Here is a 25,213-nt window from a genome sequence, read left to right as displayed (position 1 = left end):
CGTTTTAGTTTTAAATCAATAAGCTCTCTGTAAACTATATTCATAATATCAAATGAGTTTGAACAGCTTGTGCTCCGTTTTAATAAATATAAAGTATTGGTATTGAACAGGATTGAATAGGATTCACAAAATGAAAGTCCCTAAATTTTAATGTATTATTTCTATCTAATAGGTGAAGCTGCGCAGCGCGAATTGAATGTAATTACGTTTAAGAGAGAAGTCATTGACATTACACCGTGAAATGATCCAGACGGTGCAGTAACAGACGTCTAATGCACTACAAGTCAATTTCAAGTCTTAGGATAATTCAATAAATTACTTCCTTACTTATTGGGGATCGATTGAAAAATACTATGCTAATTAAGAGTCGGACTCACTTATGACAGTTTACGTAGATCTATCGTACAAGATATAATATTTTGGAATTTATCTATTCATTTTCGTATATTGTCTTGTTAATAGGACTGTACTTGCATGTTGAATGTCATCAAGATTTATCTTTTTTATTCGCATGATGGCGATGATATAATCTCTATGATATAATATATCCGTACTGTGAATTATGTCTATAGTTATCATAATGTATAGCAACACTGTAAGAGAGCCAATATATATTATCAAGATTTAATAAAGGTCACTCTATTTGGTCTCTCGTGTTTCATTATAAGATCCCGGAACAATTTAAATATGAACTGCCTACATATAAAACTACCTAACATATAAAACACCTTGCTTTTTTATTTATTCCTACAGTGGCAATATAGTTAATACAAACTCTATCAAATTATCAGCTATCTAAATATTGTTTTTTATGATAAACAGTTGGCAGACAGACAGATGGATAGACAGCGTAGGACAGAGTACCTAATAATAATAGCGTAGATCATTTATACGTCCAGATAGACTGTGGCGGTTGTGAAAACGTCGAATAAAAATTGAGGTCGACAGTTAACCTCTCTTCACCAAAGCACGCACACTAACACAGAGTGACATATTAATCGCGAGTGTAAGTAATAAACCAGGCCTGTTTTCATCGGTTGTCTATTAGCAAGAGGCTCTATCTAGACGTATAAAGTATATAGGAATAATAATTTGCCATGAATAAATTGTTATACCCTCTGGATATCGAACCCTAAACAGAATCCCGTATAAGGTAAGTTCCTTGTCCGTCTTGTTCGTTCCGTTTGTCTAAGCAACCCTTGTTGATTGTCGTTGTTGGTTGAAATTCTATTAGTTTAATGTCTTTGGTTCCTAGAAGCTCTTAAAAATCATAGTCATAGTTAACCAAATCATACTATATTATGTCCATGTTCTCACAACCATGAAATTTCCACCACAAATAAAGTAAAAAGTATTATTATATATTGTATTTTAATTCATGTGTACGGAACGTTCAACTCGCGAGTCAAGATCCCACTTACTCGCTTTATTTTTCTTTCAAATCTTCATAAAACGTTATATTATGGAGAAATTTAAAGTATGTTTGTGAAAAAATATAAAATGCTCGATAGCAATATCGTTCTAATTATGACTTTTGTAATGGAAACTGTAGCGTAGGCTATCGCGCGTTCCATGATGTTGGAAATAGACATTACCAGTGGAAGGCTCCTTTGCACAAGATGCCGGTTAGATTATGGGTACCACAACGGCGCCTATTTCTGCCATGAAGCAGTATTGTGTAAACATTACTGTGTTTCGGTCTGAAGGGCGCCGTAGCTAGTGAAATTACTGGGCAAATGAGACTTCTTATGTCTCAAGGTGACGAGCGCAATTGTGGTGCCGTTCAGAATTTTTGGGTTTTTCAAGAATCCTGAGCGGCACTGCATTGTTATGAGTAGGGCGTAACAATTACCATCAGATGAACGTCCTGCTCGTGTCGTCCCTCATTTTCATTAAAAAAAAGTGAATAATGTTTGGTGAGAGAGGTGGGAGAACCTTGAGACATAAGATGTTACGTCTCATTTGCTCAGTAATTTCACTAGCTAGGGCACTTACACATTACTGCTTCACGGCACAGAAAGGTCCCGTTGTGGTACCCATAATCCAGCCGGCATCCTGTGCAAAGGAGCCTCCCACTTGTAAAGGTACTCCCACTTTATAATTGAGTTGCATCTTCTCATTCTAAATAAATAATCATCTGCAAACTGAAATTTTCTTCAACGTAAAAGATACAATAAGGCAAGACTTTTATGTTGAACTGAAGTGCGTTGACACTAAAGACGTTCTTAATCTCGTTGTAAATGCAAAATAATCCGTAATTTCATTTGTTAACGTTTAATAAATTATTTAAATCGGATCCTATTAAAGCGACACTGTACGCCAATTATTTATAATCGTATTATTGTCTGAGAACATAAGCCGAATTAAATGCTAAGAAATAATTGCTTCTCGATTTTATTATTATTTTGATGACAAATTCTCTGTTCGTGGTATATTTTTGGTCAATGAGGTATTTTAATCAAATAATTCAATTCAAATAAAGAATGAGGTCGGGGATATATCGTGGACTGAGTACGACGTCTTAAGAACGGGACTTTGCTCTTTGCAAAAAGCTGATAAGCTAGGAGATATTCCAGCTACTTACGATCGCTTCACTTGAATTGAACGTTTTGTAACAAAGTGATTTTTATTCGAATTTAGGAAATTTAAAATTCCCGCTCAATGCTATTCTTGCTGCTCAATAAAACTCAACTTTGCCGAAGTGGTGGTAAATGTAAAAAAAACTTTTGACATTCATAAGTGTCCTTTTCTTGACCGACATGAATAAATTGATTTTGATTTGATTTGGTTTAAAAGGTGTATTACTACTGTGTTCTATATATATAAAACAAAAACAGAGCGTTGGAATTTTTACTCCACAACAAATATAGCTTCAGACCCCTATAATAGGTATATACCTATATATCTCAACCATATGGTTGATATATAAATTTATTTGAAAAGTTTAAAATCATTGAGAATGGGTTTCTAGGTGGTCGGGATCAACCATTGTTACATTACATTGAAAATGCGGTTTGTTCACTAGAACTTGCCAACAATGGTTTGTTCATATGCTTAGGTCACGTGCTTTTGTTAGCTCAGTTGAAATAATTAAAACTTTCAGATTTCTCTGATCTGTAAAGGACCTGTAAAAATAATAAGTTCATTAATAGATGCCATAACTCCATATCTTGCAATAGTTTTTAATAGTAATTGTATTAAACATGGCGTGTTTCCTGATTTTCTAAAATATAGTAAAGTTACGCCAATATTTAAATCGGGTTGCACTTCTGACCCGAATTATTACCGTCCTGTTGCAGACCCAAAATTTTTGAAAAACAATATTTTAAGCCATATGCTTACTCAATTTAACTCTAATAAGTTACTTCAAATAAAACAATTTGGCTTTACAAGGGTACGCTCAACTACGGACAACAGGTGTTGAGCTAATTAAGAATATATTGAGGCCTGATAGGAATCACAGAATGCACTTGGTATCTTTTGTGATTTATCTAAGGCTTTAGATTGTGTACAATATTCAATCCTTGTCAGGAAGCTAAGGTATAAAAGGATCGGCGCTCGACCTTCTGATCTCTTTTTAATTAATAGAATTCATAAGGTCGATGTGAATGCCAGGAGATCTCCTCTCGGTATAGGGGTACCACAAGGGTCTATTCTTGGACTGTTCCTCTTCCTAATTTACATAAATGATTTACCTAACTTTGTAGACAAAAAAACGCAAGGCAGTATTGTTTGCTGATGACACTTCACTAATATTCAAAGTGGATATAAGCCAAGTTTTATATGACGATGTAAACAATGATCTCTATCTGATATCATCATTATCTCGAATAACCTTTTGTTAAATAGTCATCAAACTTAAACTTACAAAAATATTTAATTTACCGCGCCATATGTTTAATAATAATAATAATAATAATATATTTATTTGCAAAAAACATAGTATACAATGGTGTTTAAATTTAAATAAATAATAAGAGCTTACATGTTTTGCCAGCACTATTCCTAGCATGCAAATATTTAAACACAATGAATATAATCAGAATTTCATTTCCATAAAGTCCTTAATACTATAAAAATTATAATCATTTAGCCAACTATATAGCTTATTCTTGAATAATCTAGAATTTAAATTTTTTATGCTACTCGGTAACTTATTATAAATACGAACACAATTACATACACAACTTTTATTATATTTGGTAATTTTTGGAACATCATGAAGAACGAGTCTTTGTGGATCACGTCGTTTCCGCGGATTTAGATCATTAGCTGATTTAAACAATTCTTTATTTTTTTTTACAAACATACATATCTCGAAGATGTAAAGCGACGGCAAAGGTAACAATCCTAGTTTTTTAAATATGGGTTGACACGATTGCTCAGGATGCATCCCGTACATTGCCCTAATACACTTTTTTTGAGCAATAAATGCTCTCTTGATATCTGTGCTGTGTCCCCATAATATAAGCCCGTAGCGCAGTACCGATTCTACATGTGCGTGATAAGTCATTATAGCAGTTTTTAAGCTTGTTACTCTTTTGACTTGCTTAAGCGCATATACGAACTTATTTATTCTCTTACATATATTATCTACTTGCTCTTTCCAATTGAAGTTCTCATCTATTATTACTCCTAGAAACTTTGTATGTGCTTCTTCTTTAATTGTCGTTATTTTTAGTTGTATATTGTATTTAGGATTATAACATTTATTGAAATTGATATATACGGATTTATTAAGATTTATTTTCAAATTATTTATATCAAGCCATTGTATTAATTTATTTATAGTGTTATTAATTTCAATCTCATGATTATTGATACAGTTATTATTTTTTTCAGACGCTACAACGATTGTGATATCATCAGCAAATAACACACATTGATGTTTGGTTATGTTAATAATATCATTTATATATAATAAGAATAGGATAGGGCCCAGCACACTTCCTTGTGGAACGCCACATTTATTGTGCTTGTATTCGGACAAGAAAGGGACCATATCTCCATTGTCATCTATCTTATCAATAACGACACATTGTTGCCTCTTGCTAAGATATGATGCTATCCACTGAATTGTAGGACCCCTGATACCGATTAATTCAAGCTTATCTAGTAGCAGATTGTGGGAGACTAAGTCGAAGGCTTTCGAGATATCAAAAAATAGTGCAGTAGTTAGATTGCTATTGTTGATACTTGTAACTATAGACTTTACAAGAGTGAACACCGCTAATGAAGTGGACTTATTTTTTTGAAAGCCAAACTGTTCGTTGCTAATTATATGAAATTTTTCGCAATATTCGCTTAATCTTCTGTACATGCACTTTTCATATATCTTAGACAATATGGGTATCAAAGTTATTGGACGATAGTTATTAATATTACATTTTTCACCATTTTTAAATAATGGCTTAACCAATGAATATTTCAGGGCGTCAGGAAAAGTGCCCGTCTCAAACGATGTATTTATTAAATGTGTTAAAATGGCAGTTAATTGATTAGCACACTCTTTAATAATTTTGGTGTTGATTTCATCATAACCTACAGAATTGGAGTTAGTTAAAGACATTATTTCTCGTCTAACCTCATTTTCTGTCATGGGTTTTAGGAACATTGAGTTTACATGGGCACTAATATTATATGATTTTTTAATACTTTTTTGTGTTGTTTTATGTGTTAAGTTAATGTAGTGATTGTTGAAGGCAGTAGCAATATCAACGGGTTTTGTTATTGTCGTGTTGTTAACTATAATTTTTTCTATGTTTCCTTTGCAGTTTGTGTCTCGTATTTCATTTTTAATTACTGCCCATGTGGCTCTACATTTATTATCATGTTTGTTTATATACTTAATGTTTTCATTTTTTTTTGAATTCACAATACATTTTTTTAGAATATTAGAATATGTCTTATATCTATTTTTATTAGTATTTTTATTTTTATAGTATTTACATCTTAGTTTACGTTTATTCAAACAACTTTTTTTTAAGCCTTGACTTATCCAGTTTTGTTTATTTTTATTTTTGTTATTTATTTTTACTTTCACTTTTGGGAAGCAAAGATTGTAAAATAGACATAATAGTTCATGAAATTCACTGAATGCATTTGCGTCATTTTGCATATATATATGCGCCCAGGATAAATTGTTTAAGCATTCCCTGAACTTGCGAATATTGTCCAAATTATAATCTCTTTTATAAATAAAATATGTAGTACTTCTTTGCGGCTTTTCATTAACAGAAAAGCTTAACATTTGGCCTGTGTCATGGTCAGAGAGATAAAGCGGCATGACTGTTGCGTTAGCATTTGGAATATTGCTAAGAATATGATCTATGCAAGATGACTTGCGAGTAGGTACGTCTATGTGAATTTTCATGTTAAAATTGTAGGTTATGTCTCGTAAATGATTAGTAATATTGCCTTTTTTTAACGTGTTTATATTAAGGTCCCCTGCTATAACTATACGCATTTTAAATTTATATTTATTATTTGAGTAGCTCAAAAGGTCGTTTAATTTACATAAGAATTGGGTGGGATCTGAGTTAGGTGTTCTGTATAGGCAAATAACTAGCAGTTTATAACATTCAATCTCTATGCCACAGGCTTCAAATGTGTTTTGGGTAGCATATTTTTTTATGTATGGTAAATCTTTGAAAGGAATGTCGTTTTTTACTAAGATACAAGTACCTCCTCTTTGCTGTTCTCTGCTGAAGTTGGCAGCAATTTGATAATTATATATTTTGATAAAATGCTCATATCCTTTTTTTATAAAAGTTTCTGACAGGCATATTACATCTGGATCTTTCTGTGACGCTTTTAACTGCTGGACTGTTATTTCTAATAGTTCCCGTTTTGATAAAATACTAGCAATATTTTGGTGCATAATATGAAATGTACGGGTGTTAGGCTCGAAAAAGATTTTTTTTATTTTTTTGTACAGGGAAGTAGTAAGGTATCGTACCTTTGCTTACATTTTCGATAGATGCCGTGGGCTTAACATTTTGTTTATTTTTATCACAGTTTTGTACATCGAAATAGAAAGGAATTGTGCCTTTTTTAGGCTCCTTTCTACACGTAGTCGTGTTGCCGCTAGTTGCATTACGCATAACAAATTCCCTAATATTCTTAGGGTACAAGTAGGTCTCATCATAGTCGTTACAGTCTATTACATAATTTATAGAGTTACAGATCTCTGAAAACTTAAAATAACGACTGTTAATAAAGTAGCTTTTTTTAAACTTTTTACATAAATTTTCTATACTGTAATTCAATTTTGAAGTGTTAAAGGAGTGACTTTTATAAGCATTTAATACAATTATTCTATTGTTATAAAAGGACTGTAGTATTAATTCTAATTGTGATAAGACTTGCTTTAAATTGTTATCATTTTCCCCTATACATATCACTAGTTTATCGTCCGGATTTAAGGCTGTTCTAATGCAGTTCTTCACTATGTCATAACATTTCGCGTTAGGCTTCGTTTCCGCAAAAACTCTGTATTTTTCATACTTAGTATTGCTTCTCGACTGCAATAAGGCTGAGGCCAAGCCGACACATTGTTGGGTTCCGAATATAAGTATTCTTCGTTTAGGTTCGTGCTCGAATTTTCTTGTTGTGATCGAAAGGGTGCATGTATCGGGTGGAGGAGACGTTGTCAATTTGAAGTCCCCACTTTTATTGTGCAAGTATTGTGTTAGTGTCTCTATTTGTTTTATTAGAGTTGAAATTTAAATTTTAGCGCTATCCAACTGCTGCTGTAGATCTGTAATTTGTTTTTTCAGGGACAGTGTTCTATCTTCGTAAATAGGGTTGCCGTTTGAATAATTTTTGGGCGAAAAAGGGGTTGATGTTGTGCATTGTGCATTTTTAATACTGCTACTAGACATATTTTCCACTGACGAAGAAGTTTGTTGTGATGATTTTAATTTATTGTTTTCATCAGTCAACCTCTGTACTAGACTTCGAAGATCGATATTTTCCAATATTCTGTTATCAAGTTCATTTTGCCTGATCTCAAGCTTAACGGTTAATTGAGAAATGGTATCTTTCATCTCCGACCAAGATACTAAGTCTGAGATTGGAACTGACAATGTGCCATCCAAACTACTTGATAGTTTCGCTGATGTATTGTATGATTCAGAGGATGTGTTGTAGTCTGTTAGTATATGCGAATCTAGGGTTTGTGATTCTTCTATAGGCGGTGAGGTTTTAGCTGTAATCTTTTTTTTATTTCTCAGTGTTACGTTCGAAGTATGACTTTTAACTTGTTTTTTGTTTTTAATACAGGTCATGCATTTCCACTTCTGTTTGGATTCCAGATCCATCATGCGATATGTTTTTTCAGGATATCCAATACAATCTGGCTCATATCTGTTGTTACAGATCGAACATAATGCAGTGCTTTTTATGTCTACATGTTTTTTACATTTATAGCATACTACAAGAACTGCCTTCTTACGGCCACTGCTTGTTAAACTGCTTAAACCAATTTTCGATGACATTTTTTGTGTGGAAAAAATATACTTCTTATTATGGCTAGAGAAGAAAAAAAAAAATATCTTTGGCGTTTGAGATTCGATCGCACGACCTCGCGGTATTTTACTGTACAGTGTGTTGCACAGCGTAACCACTTATCCAACAATACAATATCTATTAAGTTGAAATAACAGTACTGATTCGCAGGAAGCGGAAATGGGTCTGAGGGTAATTGTAAATTAGATATTATAAATAATGTCACAAGATTGAACAAGTTTCTATTTTTTTGACGGTGTATTGCAATTTTAAAGCATTATTTGTACACTTGATGTATTACACTTATCACACTCATTATGTATTTTATTTCGGTATCAGTTTTTTATATCAGTGTTTGTATAGTTAAATGATCCGTGAGTTCAACAATTAGTGCAAATTAAATGTTAAGTAATTATGCCTAAGAGGTATGGAACTTACTGTTTACTGCTTTAACACTTTCACTTTGTTGTTTGATTGCTATACGCCCCTAGTACTTTTTCCACTCTTTCTAGATTAATTTTTGAATCACTAAACACTGCACATTACAAACATTTACACAATTCAAAGAAGCTAAATTAAATTAAATATTTTGAAGCACTTGTCAACCGCTTAGCCTTTTCTAGGTCTTAACAACTTTTTAAATTGTAATCACTTACGTTTTACTTTGAAAATAGTATACTTATTATGAGTCACACACTTCGTCAAACTTATAAAACTAGTTAATTTATCTGAACCAACTTTAATACAAATTTAAAACGATGTTAAAAATGAAGATGCAAAAGTTTTGCTAACCGGAGAGGTGGTAAAACCGGTTGAATCAGCTATATTTCTTGGCGTTACTCTTGATTCTAAATTGCAATGATGCCTCCATACTGACGGATTTTCGAATAAGCTTAGTACTGCGGCATATGCAGTTAACAAAATTAGACAGTTAACTGACATAGATACGGCGCAACTACATAGTTTACTTTGGTTATTTTCATAGTATTATGTTTATGGTATATTGTTATGGGGCAGTGCAGCCGATATTAATATTATCTTTGTGCTGCAGAAGATGGGCTATTCGCGGTATTTATAAAGTAGATCTTAAAGAATCATTAAGACAAACATTTAAGCATAATGGGTATTGCATTTCAATATATTCTTGAAAATGTGTTTTTTTAGGAATTTGCTAGAAATTGCGACACTCATAATATTAACACGAGGAAAAAACATAAACTTGTTATGCCTACTTCTCGGTTTAGTCGAGTTAGTAAGCCTTTTTTGCGAATTGTATATGCTTTTATAATATGATCCCAGAAGATGTACAGAAAAAATGTGTTATGAAATTTAAGAGTTCTTAAAAAACGTTTGCGTGGGAAAGGTTACAATAACATAAATGGTTTTCTTGATGATGAAACCACAGACTGGGAATGGAGCGAATACGCTCAGGCTATTTATTTATAAATGTTTATTGTACGATATATGTTGTGACGGTATATTTAAAAAAATCCCGCTGAGTTTCTTGTGCCCATTCTTCTCAGGTCTGATGGGTAGCCAGTATGTCTATTTCGAATGGGTAGTTTTTGACGTTTTAAATAAACGATTTTAAATCCAATTTTGAATAAAAATATTTGAATTTATTTGTACTCGGTAAGGAGATGCGCGAGAGACGAGCGAATCGTCACTAGTTATTTATAAAGTAATAACTCTTCATCACACTCCGCATGAATTATGTATTTAATATGTTATAGTAAATAAGGGTGTGAGGGCTTATTAAGTAGATAAATAGGCTTGTTAAGTTTTTTTTTTATGACAGTAAGGGACAAGACGAGCAGGACATTCAGCTGATGTAATTTGGTATGCCCTGCCCATTACCATGCAGTGCCGCTCAGGATTCTTGAAAAATCCAAAAAATCTGAGCAGCACTACTTTTGCGCTCGTCACCTTGAGACATAAGATGTCAAGTCTCATTTGCCCAGTAATTTTGCTAACTACGGCGCCCTTCAGACCGAATCACAATAATGCTTACACATTACTGCTTCACGGCAGAAATAGATGCCGTTGTGGTACCCATAATCTAGCCGGAATCCTGTGCAAAGGAGCCTACCAATGTTAAAAGATGAATATAATGGTCATGTGTATTATTAGTGTTTTTTCCTTTATAAACTAAAACTCATTGGTTGTTAAATATATCATAATGTTGATGTTCCGTATAAATAAAAAAAAAAAGTTGATTCAAAAAACTTCAAAGATTAATTAGTAATAAATAGGCTTATCCACATGTTTTGTGTACAGTGGTGTCGTTTAAAATCGATGTTCAATAAGCGACAAATTCGGTAAAGCACATACTCAGTTATTGATTGTAAAGAGAATTCATTATCACCTCGGGGCATGACCTTGGTAGTTCAATTGGGATCAGACGGGTAGCTTAAGGGCTACTATGGGCTAACATAATTGTTCGACATTTACCTATTTCTAGGTGACATTATCAAAATTTATATTATATTATATATCTTCACTAGTATGTAGATAATTATCTGGTGGTATACATACCTACCTACATATTTACTCATTACTACTCATACCTTTAAATTATATTTTACCCACTTACATGGAATACTATTTTATATTATTTTGTTATGTTTCCCTCTTAAAATTATTAAACTACAACTCATATTGTGCATTATAATAGTTAGACATACACATTCTTGAACTATGCAATAACCGACCAATACACGGGGAGTACTAATATCCTTAACACAGGGAAAGTTAGTCAGGAGTTAGAGCTCAGCCACTAGTAGATTGTTGTAGTAACGTACACTACATACCTATTCTCCAGCACAATAGCTATTTTGTGAAATAAGACACCAGCTTTTATGTCTGTTTCACATAAACCTACTGTTTGTATGTGCCTAGTTTATTTAAGAAGTCCTAGCAATAAAAACTTCGTACCTACTTGTCTAGGTGGATTTATCCAAATGTTTTGAGTTTTCTTTAGTGTTAATTTCGCCAATATTTTCTTTAAACAATTCGACACGTGTTTCGCCTCTACACGAGGCATCCTCGGGGGATGTTGACTCGCCACACTCTGGCACGAGACTAGTAGACTTAGTCTCGTGCCAGAGTGTGGCGAACTGAAAACATTTGGATAATAATGGATTTCCGCAAAGTAACGCCTACTTCAATAAATTTTCTTAGATGCATTTACCAAACTTAAGTATGTCGAATTCTTCTTAATGTTAGTACCTGATAGTTATGATGTAAATATTGTGAGTATATAGTAACTTGTACATGTTTTTTTTAATAATACGTTTTCTTTTGAGACAAAATAAAATATTTTTATTTGTATGTTTGAAGGACTCTTGTCCCAGTAGACTACTAACTAGGGCTCCCGGGTTTGAATCCCATTAGCGTCACACGTTTGTATGATGAATATTTATGTTTATTTCTACCCATGGGTATTGTCAGAATTATGTATTATGGGCCTGACAAATAAACTTGCTATAAAGTACTAATACTTAAGAATAAACTAAGAATATGCATAATGTTGACTATATCGCTGACAACACTTTCAATACAATGATAATTCTGAAGTTTTCCGAATGTCAAGCAGCCTTGCAAATAAACGCGGGAAATGATAACATCCGACTAAACCAATCCTAGGGAAAATGTATTTTTGTAAACATGTTGCGAATTCTTGATTTGTTCTCAGTTACAACTATATAATAAGTTTATTTGTTTTTGTAAGGCCGCATAATATGTTTTAGCATGTATTTGTTTTTGGAATCCATAGTAAAGGCTGTATCCCATCTGAATGGTGGTCTCAACTTATCAATCAAAGACAAATAATCCATATTCAAATAGTCTTAAACTAAGCGCCTATGAATCGTCATAAATTACTGGATCTACATTTTTGGAAAAGAGAAATCATGAGAAGAACATACAAGATACTCAACGGCCACTCTTTTAAACCAATTAAGCATTTTACAATAGCCGTAATATACATAAAAAGCTAATTTGTAAGGTGCTGCATCCAATATAGAGCGATTTAAATATAAAATATTCTATAAAAACATTATAAAAATATAATAAAATTTTTTACTTAAACTATTTTCTTCCGTCCAATTTTACGTTCGATAAATTAACAAATCGTCCATATACTAACAGCGTTCTTCATAAGATCCCATTCTAGATAGACTGCGTAATCTAAGCGTGGGAATAATTGATTGAACATACACATTAACGTTTTAAACTCACAGTAGTTTTGACAGTTTGTATACATCTAGGAAATGCATTGATCTGCATAATTTTATACACATCAAAATTTTACTCTTTAATGTACTTATTGCTTGTTACTTATGAATGTTATTTTCGCTTATAATTGAATTAGCACTCAGTTTATATTTTTGTCTATATTATTTCGTATGTATTAGTGTATACTTCGTTAGTGCAAAAATTATATCAATGGATTTTCACGACGCGTTTGTCATCGTAAGATGTTCATTATTGCCATATAAACCGCGCAATGTATGTAGCCATTATCTTGCCATAACAGTAGTCGTAGAAATAGAGTGGGGTCGCAGTGTATGGCTGTCTGGTGTTACAAGAGGGTATCGGCTGCGGTGATCACATACCATCAGGTGACCCTTGTTTGGACCCTATCTTTGCTTGTCTGGAGGACAAAAAATACTGTCAGTCGTAGAACTGCATGACGGAAGTAAAAACTTCTAAGCTTTATAAGTATCTTAACATTATTTTTAGATTTTAAGGTAATTTTTAATCATAAAAAATCAATATGATAATTTTCATGGAGCTCAGAGGCGCGGAGAATGTGAAAAGTACTATCATAAGTCTTCTGGAAACCCAAGCGCTGACAGTTTCTCCGATTAACGGATCAGCTTAGCTATCCAACGCAGAAATGTTGCCAGTATTTTTGGTTACTCTTTTTGTTCTTTTCCGTAATGATAGTAATATAATAATAAAGTTGGGTAACTTTTGTCTCTTTTAAATATTTTGCATTTGGATAAATTATAAAAATGAATGACACAAACACACAAACAAACACATACATAAACAGATAATATTATGTGGAGCCATCACCTGTTTGTAATTTTCTCGTGAGCATCCATATGCTAGTCCTAGTTAAGCTTTTTGCAAAAACTAGAAATACTACCACAATTCGCTTCAAAAGTCTACCTAGAATTATTACAATATTTTTATGGAAAAGGAGGACAAACGAGCGTACGGGTCTGGTATTAAGTGATTACCGTCGCCTACATTCTCTTGCAACACCAGAGGAATCACAGGAGCGTTGCCAGCCTTTAAGGAAGGTGTACGCCCTTTTTTTGAAGGTACCCTTGTCGTTTCGGAAACTCCGCATAAGGAAGTGCATTCCACAGCTTTGTAGTACGTGGAAGAAAGCTCCTTAAAAACCGCACTGTGGAGGAGCGCCATACATCCAGATGGTGGGGTGATATCCTAACTTGTGGCGTGTCGTGCGAAGGTGGAATTGGACGGCAGGAATCAGGTTAAACAGCTCTTCGGAACGCTCATAGAAGACACTCAATGAAGCGACGTTTCTACGCAACGCCATGTGATCCAGCCGTTCACAGAGTACTGGGTCCCCGAGCTGCTCTGCATTACACGCGGTCAAATGGATCGAGCTGATACTCAGGTGCGCCCGACCAGAGATGACAGCAATACTCCATGTGTGGCCGGACGCTTTGTAGCGCGCTAGAATGTGGGCTGGCTTGAAGTATTGCCGTGCTCTATTAATGACGCCCAGCTTCTTCAAATTTGGTTTTGCCCTTCAGATAGTCACGGAATTGGCAATCGCTACCATGCCATAATAACGACATATTAAATTAATTAAAAAATACATAAATAATAAACATTATTTAACGAGAATATTGTATTAAATTAAATTACATTAGATTATCCATTTAAAAGTTTGTTTATTTACGTTATCCATTGCAATTATTAAAATCCTAAATTGTGTAATATTTCTAACAAATAATTAAGTATAATGATATCATATTAAAACTTCAAATCATCTGTAATAGCAACTTATGTACTGTGTGCATATTAATCATCATAAAAGCTACACAAATAAAATTTGAAAACAAAATTTTATGAACTATGCGGGGCTCGAACCCGCGACCTCTCGCGTTCCGTACGTGCTCTTACCAACTGAATCAACCGTTCGGTGACGTATCGTTGATAAAATCTTGTCTGCTTTGTTCAACTCACAGGCTGTGGCTTCATCTACAGGATCTACTTTAAAGTTGATAACCTGCTCAAACCCAACATTTGCATAGTAGGCAATTGACTTGAGATGTCTCTCTTGTCGTAAATCTATACACGTTCATAACATTGTGTTTTCATCGAAATGTTTTGAGTTTTCTTTAGTGTTAATTCCGCCAATATTAGTCTTTAAGCAATTCGACACATGTTTGGCCTCTACACGAGGACGAGGGAGTGAGTCTCGTGCCAGAGTTTGGCGAGTCCACATTTCCTGAGGATGCCTATATGCCGATAGTTATGGGTTCCCGCAAAGTAACGCCTACTTCAATAAAATTTGTTTTCAGTTTTATTTGTGTAATTAATCCCAGAAGAGGGTTATCACTTTAAGAATATAAAAAATTGATCATAAAAGTTAAAACTTACCTCCTCATATACTGGAACTTGATAACGATGAAGATGAGCAGTGTGTTGGCAGACAGTGAGGCTGTCAGGACAGCCACATACAACACAATGATAACGACGTCCGGTCGGTAGAACATGTCCAGTTCCATGGGCGGTACATCCCAAACCGCTTCAGACCAGTTCAAACTGGACAGTGACGTATTGAAAGACTTCACTGGCATCTTGTCACTTCACATCACTAATCACATAGAAAGTAGTACTAAGTTTTTAAATTAGTAATTCTTTTTAGAGCTAGTTATTTTATAGTCAGATCATGAAAACATGCTATAAAGGATCATAAAAGTTTAATATAATTCTAAGCCTTATTCATATAGATAGACAAACAGGTAATGCAGAAATTTAAATGTCAAATAATTTTACAAGTGAGGTGGTAGATAGTACAGAGAAAGGATATATAAGCTATTTTCCATATTCGAATATTATTAAACTTCCTTAGTGTTGTATTATGATCTTCAAAAGATAAGGTTTCTTCTGTGATACTCCCGCTGTGTCGATATATTGAGTTCGTAAATTTATTATTACGGAAGCGGTGAGAATAGGTTATTGATTTACCTGCAAGGAGATATAGAATACTGAGGTATAAAAACTTTCATGTAAAGTAAATTGGATGAAAACGAAGTAAATTGGATGAATCGAAGGAAACAGAGAAAATTTAATAGAATGGATTTACCAAATAGTTTTTAAATGTCAGTGCTGACTTACAGTACGCAGAGGTAGTCAATAACTATGGGCTTTATGAGAAAGCTCACTGTCGCTCAGACGGCAATGGAGAGGGCTATGCTCGGAGTTTCCTTGCGATATGGAACCAGAAATGAGGAGATCCGCAGGAGAATCACAGTCACCGACATAGCCCAAATTATTGTGAAACTGAAGTGGCAGTGGGCAGGGCACAAAGTTCGACGGATAGGTAGACCGGTGGGGCAGAAAAGTCCTCGAATAGCGGCCACATACCGGAAGACGTAGTGTTGGTAGGCCCCCCAAAAGATGTACCAACGATCTGGTCAAGATCGCCAAAATACGTTGGATGAGGGCAGCGCAGAACCGATCCTCGTGGAGATCTTTGTGGGAGGCCTTTGTTCAGGAGTGGACGTCTTCCGGCTGATGATGATGAAAGTAGAACAAGAGATACAGAGAGTGATGAAAAAGACTAGAAGTTTCTGGGTATACAGACACTCACAAGTTTTTATTTATACTGGTCACATTATTCATGTGTACTAGCAAAAATGTCAATAAACACCAATGAAAATATGAAGTAACTCTTGACACTTGCGCACCCCACTACGCCGGCATGGTTCAACGGTGTTCAACAAGTTCAAAAACGGCTTAATCCTTGATAAAGTCCCTAAACGTATGAGCGAAACCTATTGAGATTGACGTCAAGAAAAATATATCTCGAGGATTAATATGAGCACATGAAAAATGCTATTTCACGAACAAATATAATATTTCAATTTTTGTTAATAACTCAGAAACTAGGTATACATATTTATGAAATTTTCAGAAAAGATTCTTAAAGATAATGTTTAAACAGAATAATAAACATTATTAAGTGTTAATTGTTTTTGAGTTTTTAACGAAAAACGAAGTACCATATTTAACCGACTTCAAAAAGCCGAATGTTTTTTAAGCAATAGTTTTTTTCAAAGTTATTCCGAATCTGATGAGCTTTCATTCATATTTTTAGGGCCATTATCGAGAACTAACACGTTTTTAAACTTGTTGACTAGCCTACTGACACTAAGCTCTTGTTTTATATAATAATGTTTTCACATTAAATTCTGTAAATCATTATCCTATTTCTAAAACATTACATGGATTAATTATTATAATACACTCGACTTAATTTACTGCAGCGTAACAGAAAATTGTAAATATTGTGGTTGAAATGAGCGAAAAATGCATGAAATAGTTAATTGGACTAGATAGTATGAAATTAGGATGAGCGTGGATCACTCCCGGAACTGAGAAATTTTATCTCAGCTTGAGTTGTTTTAAACAACTCATTTATTTATTTTATTTATTTAGTGTCTTTTCAAAAGGGCTTAACTACTCATTAACGTATTTTTTTTTCAGAAATAGCAATCTTTAAGGCTACCGTAGCTCTAATTTTAAAAAAAATTTCATAAACTATGCATCTTAAGACAATCTTTTTGATATATTTGTTTTTTTTGTACATATTATTTATTTAAATCAACAAGACATTGAATAACTTAAATAAGCAATGATGACAAAGATTATAAGAAATAAGATCTTTTTATCTGGATTAATAGTAAATAAGCACTCCTGTCTAGATCATATTATTGTGAAATTTGTAGATTTGATTTAGACATTTTATAAAAAAACAACTGACTCCAAAAAAAACTATTCCAAAACAATATATCTGCTCCGCCAATATATTGTTTGGAAATAGTTTTTAATGTTTTGGAATAGTTTTTATATCCATTATAGCCAATATATCCGCTGGGCCAGACTCGATTCCTCCTCTCTTTGTTAAACGATGTAGATTTGCAATATCATTACCCTTAACTATTATCTTCAATAGATCACTTAAAGAAGGTGTATTTCCTGAAAAATGGAAAAAGTCTCGTGTTGTACCTGTATATAAAAAGGGGGATATTACCGATGTAAAAAATTACCGTCCTATATGCATTTTGTCTTGTTTTTCCAAGCTTTTTGAATCAGTCCTTCATCCTGTTATCTCCAAAAATATTGACAGTTTGATCTCCGATGAGCAACATGGTTTCAGGAAGGGCCGTTCAATTCAAACGAACCTCATCTCTTTTGTCATCGGAGTATGTCAAGAATTGGACAATGGGCGCCAGATTGATGCGATATATACAGATTTTAGTAATGCCTTCGATAAAGTCAGTCACCCTTTATTGATTCAGAAGCTAAGTAATTATGGAATTGGAGGAAACTTACTGAATAGACTTCAGTCAGTAGTTGTAGGAGGCACTGAATCTAATTCATATATTGCGCGATCTGGTGTTCCCCAGGGATCCCACCTAGGACCGTTGCTCTTTTTGATATTTGTGAATGACGTTAGGAATCATATCAAATATTGTAAAGCTTCTCTATTCGCCGATGATTTAAAAATTTATAAAGTTATCAACTCTGCCTCTGAATCTGCTTTTGTTCAAAGTGATCTCAATGGTAAATAAAGTAAAGATTGGTGCCTATTAAATGGTATGATTCTAAATGCAAGCAAATGTTTTCATATTAAGTACACTAGAAAAAAAACCGCTTGTTACAGTGTATGAGCTCGATGGCGCACCATTAAAAGAAGTGCAGGAAATTCGTGACTTGGGGGTAACTATTGATAGCAAACTAACGTTTATTGCACAAGTTAATAAAGTAGTTACCACATCCACACGAATGTTAGGATTTCTAAAGCGAAACTCGAATTGTTTCGGCTCCAAAACGAAACCAATTCTATATAACGCTCTAGTGCGCAGTCATATCGAATATGGTAGTATTATATGGAATCCCCTATATACGATCCATTCGCAACGCATCGAGAGTATCCAAAGAGCATTCACGCGACACCTTGCATACATTAGTACTGGATTCTCTCATAGACACCCGTACCATCAGCGCCTCAGGAAATTTAATATGATTTCATTGCACGATCGGAGATCTCTTTCCGGAGTTATATTTTTGTACAAACTCTTAAACGGTCAAATACAATGTAGTAACCTCTTGCAGAATGTTAACCTTGCTGTCCCATATTTATTCCCAAGGTTCAAAATCAAGAGAATCTTCCAAGTTCCTTCTGTAAAAACCAACCTGGGAGTTCAGGCGCCTCTCGCTCGAATTCTTCGCGAGTACAATAAGTTAAACGATACCAATTCAGAACTTGATATATTCGGTGGTGGGCTGGTCAGGTTTAAAGAAAGTGTTGTTAAACACTTAGCTCGTACTCAGTCGCATTTGTCAAATAAGTAGTTTTTCTTTTTTTTTTCGTCTTCATTATTTTAATAAGTTAAAGTTATAATTTGTACTTTCATTTTTTAATTTATTTTTGTTTTTATTATAGTTTAGATAGTATTAGTTCTATTTTTTAGAAGTATTTAGGGAGTATTTTTTGTAATTTTTATGTTCACCATAATTGTCGTATACTTTAGAACTACTAATTGTAACATTAGATTAAGAAAATTGTATTGTATATGATTTGGTGTGCTTTAATAAATAAATAAATAAATAAATATAATATGCTCTAAACTCTAACAAAGCAAAAAATAATTGCATGGTCTTCTACAACTTAAAAATCAACTTACTTTTAGAGTTCTCCTAAGTAAATGAAATGAAAAATAATAAAGGGCTAAATAAAATCTGGGCTACGGCGGGAGAAGACAGATTCCAAAAATAATAATAATTGTAACTACATTATATTGTCGTAATAATTTGATTGACATTAATGTTATTATTCCTTCTCCTTTTTTGCAAAAAACATTTTTGTCTAATGTACGGATAAAAAGAATTGTTAACACTTTTGATGCGAATATCAGTTTTTGATTCGATGGATTTACTTTGAATGTCTCAATATTTAAGTTGAGCACTAAAGTGTGGCATGCCATAATGATCGAAGTAATGCACATGACAAACAAACAAAACAATACAAAGTTTAACAACTAGACTAGACGAATCTTACACTGAATTGGGCTTTGGCCACTTGAGAACGCACCTAAGGTTAGATAATATCAAATACCTTTTTTTTGTGAAAATAAGGGACGAGACGAGCAGGAAGTTCAGCTGATGGTAATAATAAAGCTGTAATTGATACACCTTGCCCACTACAATGCAGTGACGCTCAGGATTCTTGAAAAACCCAAAAATTCTGACCGCCACCTCAATTGCGCTGTGAGACGTAAGATGTTAAGTCTCATTTCCCCAGTAATTTCACTAGCTACGGCGCCCTTCAGACCGAAACACAGTAATGTTTACACATTACTGCTTCACGGCAGATATATAGCTATTTGATATAAATTGAAAACCAATTGATATAAATATACCTAATCATAATTAAAGGTATAAATTAAGTCTTCATTAATGTTGTTAGAAAGTCCAGGTAACAGTCCCAAGGCCAGAATCGACGTGGAAGACATCATCATCAATAGTTACAGTGAAATATACTTCTTGTTTCCTAATTTCATAATATAAAGCTAACGATCAACCAACATAACTATATCATTAATAATTAACAAACACAGTGAGTGAATGATGAATCCATTTGCTGCCAATGAAATTATTAACTGTACATGTATATTACAATTAATTAACTTAGCATACTTATGATAAAGGTTAAATTGAATATAATAATCATAAAATATTTATATCATAATATTTTATTTTATTTAACATTTTTGGCAAGTAAACTGTTGTACTGGCAAGTAAAATAAAATGTTCCAAATAAAAAAACGTTATTTAAAAAAAATCTTTTCGATTCGAGCCGTTGCTCACAGTTTGTGTTTAAATATTGTGTTATAAATAAAAGATAAAGGATTTTAATAAATTGATGATTATATAATATTGTTTAATTAATAAGAAGAAAAAAGTACAACACAGAAACACGTATATAAAACAAATAAAATCATCTTTATTTGCAAGATAAACAACAGAGTACGGGGAAATTTCATTAAATAGAATTAAGGAAGGACAAATAATAATATACAAACAATAAGAAAATCCTGAAGAACAACCCATTAGACGTATGTTCAAGACCTTATATTTTTACTACAAATATGTAGTAAAAATATAAGTAATATGTAGTAAATAATACTAATAAGTACGAAATTGACGCAGTTTTGTCGCAGTTTGCCTGAGAATTGGCTGACATTCCGGAGAAGTTGTAGCAAAAAAATTGTATGCTTTCACGCAAAAGAGTTAAAAAAGGCATAAAAGGCATTTATTTTCCCAAAATTGATTCCTTTAGATTTCTTTGTGCTGTCATTTCTAATATACTAGACACTACTACCGCTTCGGAAATAAATGGCGCTGTGAGATAGAAAAGCGGTGCAAGAAACTCTCCCAACATTCTTTTTTTTTTGCGAGTTTACAATGTAACCTAACTTTCTCCGTAAAATGTGCGTTATACGCAGTAATTAGAAGTAATAGGAGTGTAGTCCGAAGACCATCGATAATCTAATTACAGATTAGATTATGAGTACAGAAAATCTACAGAGTATTTTTAAGAAATAAAATGTATAGAATAAATAGAATAGAATAAACGTAACATTTTTTAAGACTTTTTTAAATAAATCAAATATTTTAGTTTGTTTAATGATATGTAAACTGCTTGTCTCGCAATTAACGTAAAAGCATTTTTCTGGCACAGGAATGTATTTAGTGAGAAAAGCGTTCGGATTACAGAGGTGTTCGGATAAGAAAGGGTTCGGATTATAAAGGTACTGTAGCTATTTATTTATTTATATTGGGGAAAGAAGCCCTTAAATCTGTAGATCTGTTGTCACCTACATGTGCTCGGACGAAGTTTGAGCAATTTTAGCGAAATTTTCTCTTGCATAATTTTTGTGGTCTCAAGGTCTATGATCCTTAACAGGCGCAGTAACCTCATTAGTCAACAAGTATTATTATCAACCTGATAACAAAAACACAATATACCTTAGCTGACATAATTGGACGGAGTCAATGATTTGCTCCCTTATTCATAATAGTCTGCTAACTCAAAGCATTGCTAATTCTCACTCTGTCTTCTTCTATTGACCTAAGTCAGAATGAGAAAAAACACTCCTAAGCGGCTGTTTAAAGTTAGCGGACCATTATGAATAAGGGGGTTGATGCTTAAGACTGATCACGCAAATAAAATTTGAATGTGAAATTTGGATTTGGTCTTACGATTTTAGATTACTTTTTTATGAAGAGGAGGACAAATGAGCGTACGGGTCACCTAATGTAAAGTGATCACCGCTGCCCTCAGTCTCTTATAACACCCGAGAAATCACAGGCGTTGCCGGCCCTTTAGAAAAGTGTACCTACACTCTTTTATTGGCGGTATCTTGGAGGCCCACCGGAGGAGCACCACCGAGGAAAACACCGCACAAGGAAGCTCATTCCACAGCGTAGTTGCACGTGGAAGAAAGTTCCTTGGAAATCACACTGTGAAAGAACGCCACACATCCAGGTGGTGGGTAATATATATGGCGTGTCTTGTGAAGTTGGATTTAGGCGGCAAGAATTAAGTCTAACAGCTCTTCGGAACACCACCCCTGATAACTGCGGTAGAAGACACACAATGAAGCGATATTTCTATGCAACGCCAAGTGCACTGGGTCCCAGAAAATTCGAACATCTCTGGGTTGCACGCGGTCAAATGGTTCCAGCTGATACTGGAGTGCGCCAGAGCAGACATGACAGAAATACTCCATATGTGGCCGGACCTGCGCTTTCTAGACCACTTGAATATGGACTGGCTTGAAGTATTGCCGTGCTCTATTTATGACGCCCAGCTTCTTTGAAGTCAATTTGGCTTTGCCATCCGGATGACAGCGGAATCGGCAATCGCTCGAGATTGCGAGCCTCTCAAGGCTCGTCTATATTTCCTCTTTAGAACTTTGTATTTCAGCTTCTTTGTGCAACCAAGGTCCAATGCGCCTGTTTTTTGCAGTCAGCTGCTGCTTAAACTGTCGTATCGAACCAGGGCGTTGATCTGCCACTGATCGGTACTACAGAGCTTGGTATAAAAATATCCATGCCAATAGTAATGATTTCTTTTTATTTATTTGGCTGACTGCCACCGAATTATCATTGAAGACCATTGGAATGCCATTAAAGTTCGAACCGTATATCTTTTTTTAACAACATTCAAAAATCTTTTTGCAATTTGCTATTGTACGAAAACAGAAGTTGTTGTATAACTTGTTTATTAATCCGTTGAAAATAGTTAGTTCTTTAGTCATAATATTAACGCATAAAATATTAAAAAGAAGATTTATTTGTTTTGTTTACTTTCTCTTACTGTCATGTGGATATAATCTAGTAATTCATCATCATTTCAGCCGGAAGACGTCCACTGCTGGACAAAGGCCTCTCCCAATGATCGCCATGACGATAGGTTCTACGCTGCCCTCATCCAACCTATTCCGGCGATCTTGACCAGATCGTCGGTCCATCGTGTCCATCTACCAACAATACGTCTTCCGGTACGTGGTCGCCAATCGAAGACTTTACTGCCCCAACGGCTATCTGTCATCTTTAGTGTACCAACAAACCAACCAGATTAGCGCATTTGAACTTTGTGATAACAGTAGCAATTTTTAATAGAGAAAATTATAATTTAAGTGTATATTTAAACGTACCCCTCTCCCCGTTCAAGAAAAATGTATGTGTAAATAAAATATTTTAAGCAATCGTACTTTGAACTCGGAACTTTAACGCACTTATGAATCAAAGTATGTAGATCAACATAAGAGCTTGAGTTCTTCAAATTAATCATTTCACACTTCAATGCGCTTAAACGAATAGAATCTGTATACGAATAGGTCTGGATTTTAAATTATTAGGGATTAAAGTATTAAATTGCCGATTTGTAATGAAAAATTTAATTTATCATATTTATATTACATATTCGTTTTATCAGAATAATTACCATTTTTACCTTTACATTTAATTGCCATTTAATAGGAAGATCATTTATTATGCCTTTGCGATAGAACTGTGGTGATCTAGATTCGACAAACTGTGTGAAAACTATTTTTATTGCCTGCTGAGAAGAGAAGTTTTTCAAATCACTTTTTCAAACTTTTGAAATAACGTAGAAAATTGCCCAAATCACGAAAAAAATGGTACTCCGTTGGTCTGCCGAATACGGAGGGTGACAAATGGTTTCTAATTGCAGTTACTGTAGAGTTGAAACGGTTTCTCGTGCTGTGTGAGGTCTCGCATTATCATGGAGCAATAATGGTGAAGATTTATTCATGAGTCGGGCTGTTTCACTGCTAGTTTTGCAATCATTGTTCGAAGTTCAGCACAGTAGACATCTGCCGTTATTGCTTGACCAGATCGGAGAAAACTATAGTGAATAAGACCATGCTGAGACCACTAAACAACTACCGTTACCTTTTTATTGGTAAGCTTTGCATTAGGAAGGACACTATCGTAAGTATCCACTTTTCATCGCATGTCACAATTCGATCCACTGACGAATAGAGTGACCGCCCACAGCCTATTAAATAATTAATTTTATTGTACGATTTTACATTGTCACCATATTTTTATATACAAAAAAAGCCCGCTGAGTTCGTTGCGCCCGTTCTTCTCAAGCATACCTTTTAGAATAGGTGGTAGTTTTTGACTTTCAATAATTGATTTAATATCCTATTTTGAATAAAAATATTTGAATTTGAATTTGATCCAATATTCCTTCATTCTGTAGATCAGTCAAAGCATGAGGCATCCATTTTCATTTTTTTATTGATTTGACGCAAATGATATTGTTAAATAGTTTAACAATATCATTTACCTCTAATTCATGGGTAGTGTGGCTCGAATTGGCTTCCACCATCTCTTTCAATTCATTATTATACATTTGTGTAGGCGGTCTTCCACGTGGTTCGTTTTTCAAATCAAAGTTTCCATCACGAAAGCGTTTTAACGAAGATTGGCACGTGCGTTCATTAGCAGTCCCCTCTCCAAACGCAACATTAATGTTTCAAACTGTTTCTGCCGCGTAAGTTCTGCGCCGGAACTCGTATTAAAAAATCACTCGAATTTTCGAAGTATCCATCTTTCTTGTCTAAGCTGAATAAAAAAACAAATCGATAATCGAATGTTGCACATTTTTAAAAGAAGAACTACATAGGTATCATGTGAAAAAAGTTTTACTCAAAGATATCAAACTATGAAGGTATAGAACCTTCATAGATCTTCGTCAATTCGAAGTACCAATTACAATAAAGAGGCAATTTCATAATTTAACCCCTATTATTAAAGGCGAATGAAAGGAGTACGTTAGATGAAAGGTTATATTAAGATATCACCTTATCTTCATTTTATTTGGATA

General features: G+C 34.0%; 1 protein-coding gene across 2 annotated transcripts in view; it reads right to left on the bottom strand.

Moving 5' to 3' along the window:
* The window catches only part of LOC126972986 (neuropeptide FF receptor 1-like), a 170,426-nt gene that overhangs the window by 118,267 nt on the left and 26,946 nt on the right, over positions 1 to 25,213 (bottom strand). Inside the window, exon 2 of one of the 2 annotated variants that reach the window (XM_050820102.1) lies at positions 15,157 to 15,416. In XM_050820102.1, the coding sequence (XP_050676059.1) occupies positions 15,157 to 15,356 (200 nt within the window). In that variant the 5' untranslated portion in view covers positions 15,357 to 15,416. Of the gene's footprint in view, positions 1 to 15,156; positions 15,460 to 25,213 lie in introns of both variants that reach the window. The other variant, XM_050820101.1, reaches the window with a different exon arrangement.

The sequence above is a fragment of the Leptidea sinapis genome, chromosome 28 (assembly GCF_905404315.1).
Source record: "Leptidea sinapis chromosome 28, ilLepSina1.1, whole genome shotgun sequence".
NCBI lineage: Eukaryota > Metazoa > Arthropoda > Insecta > Lepidoptera > Pieridae > Leptidea > Leptidea sinapis.
Note: the sequence above shows the minus strand (reverse complement) of the source record. Positions and strands in the feature narration are given on the sequence as shown.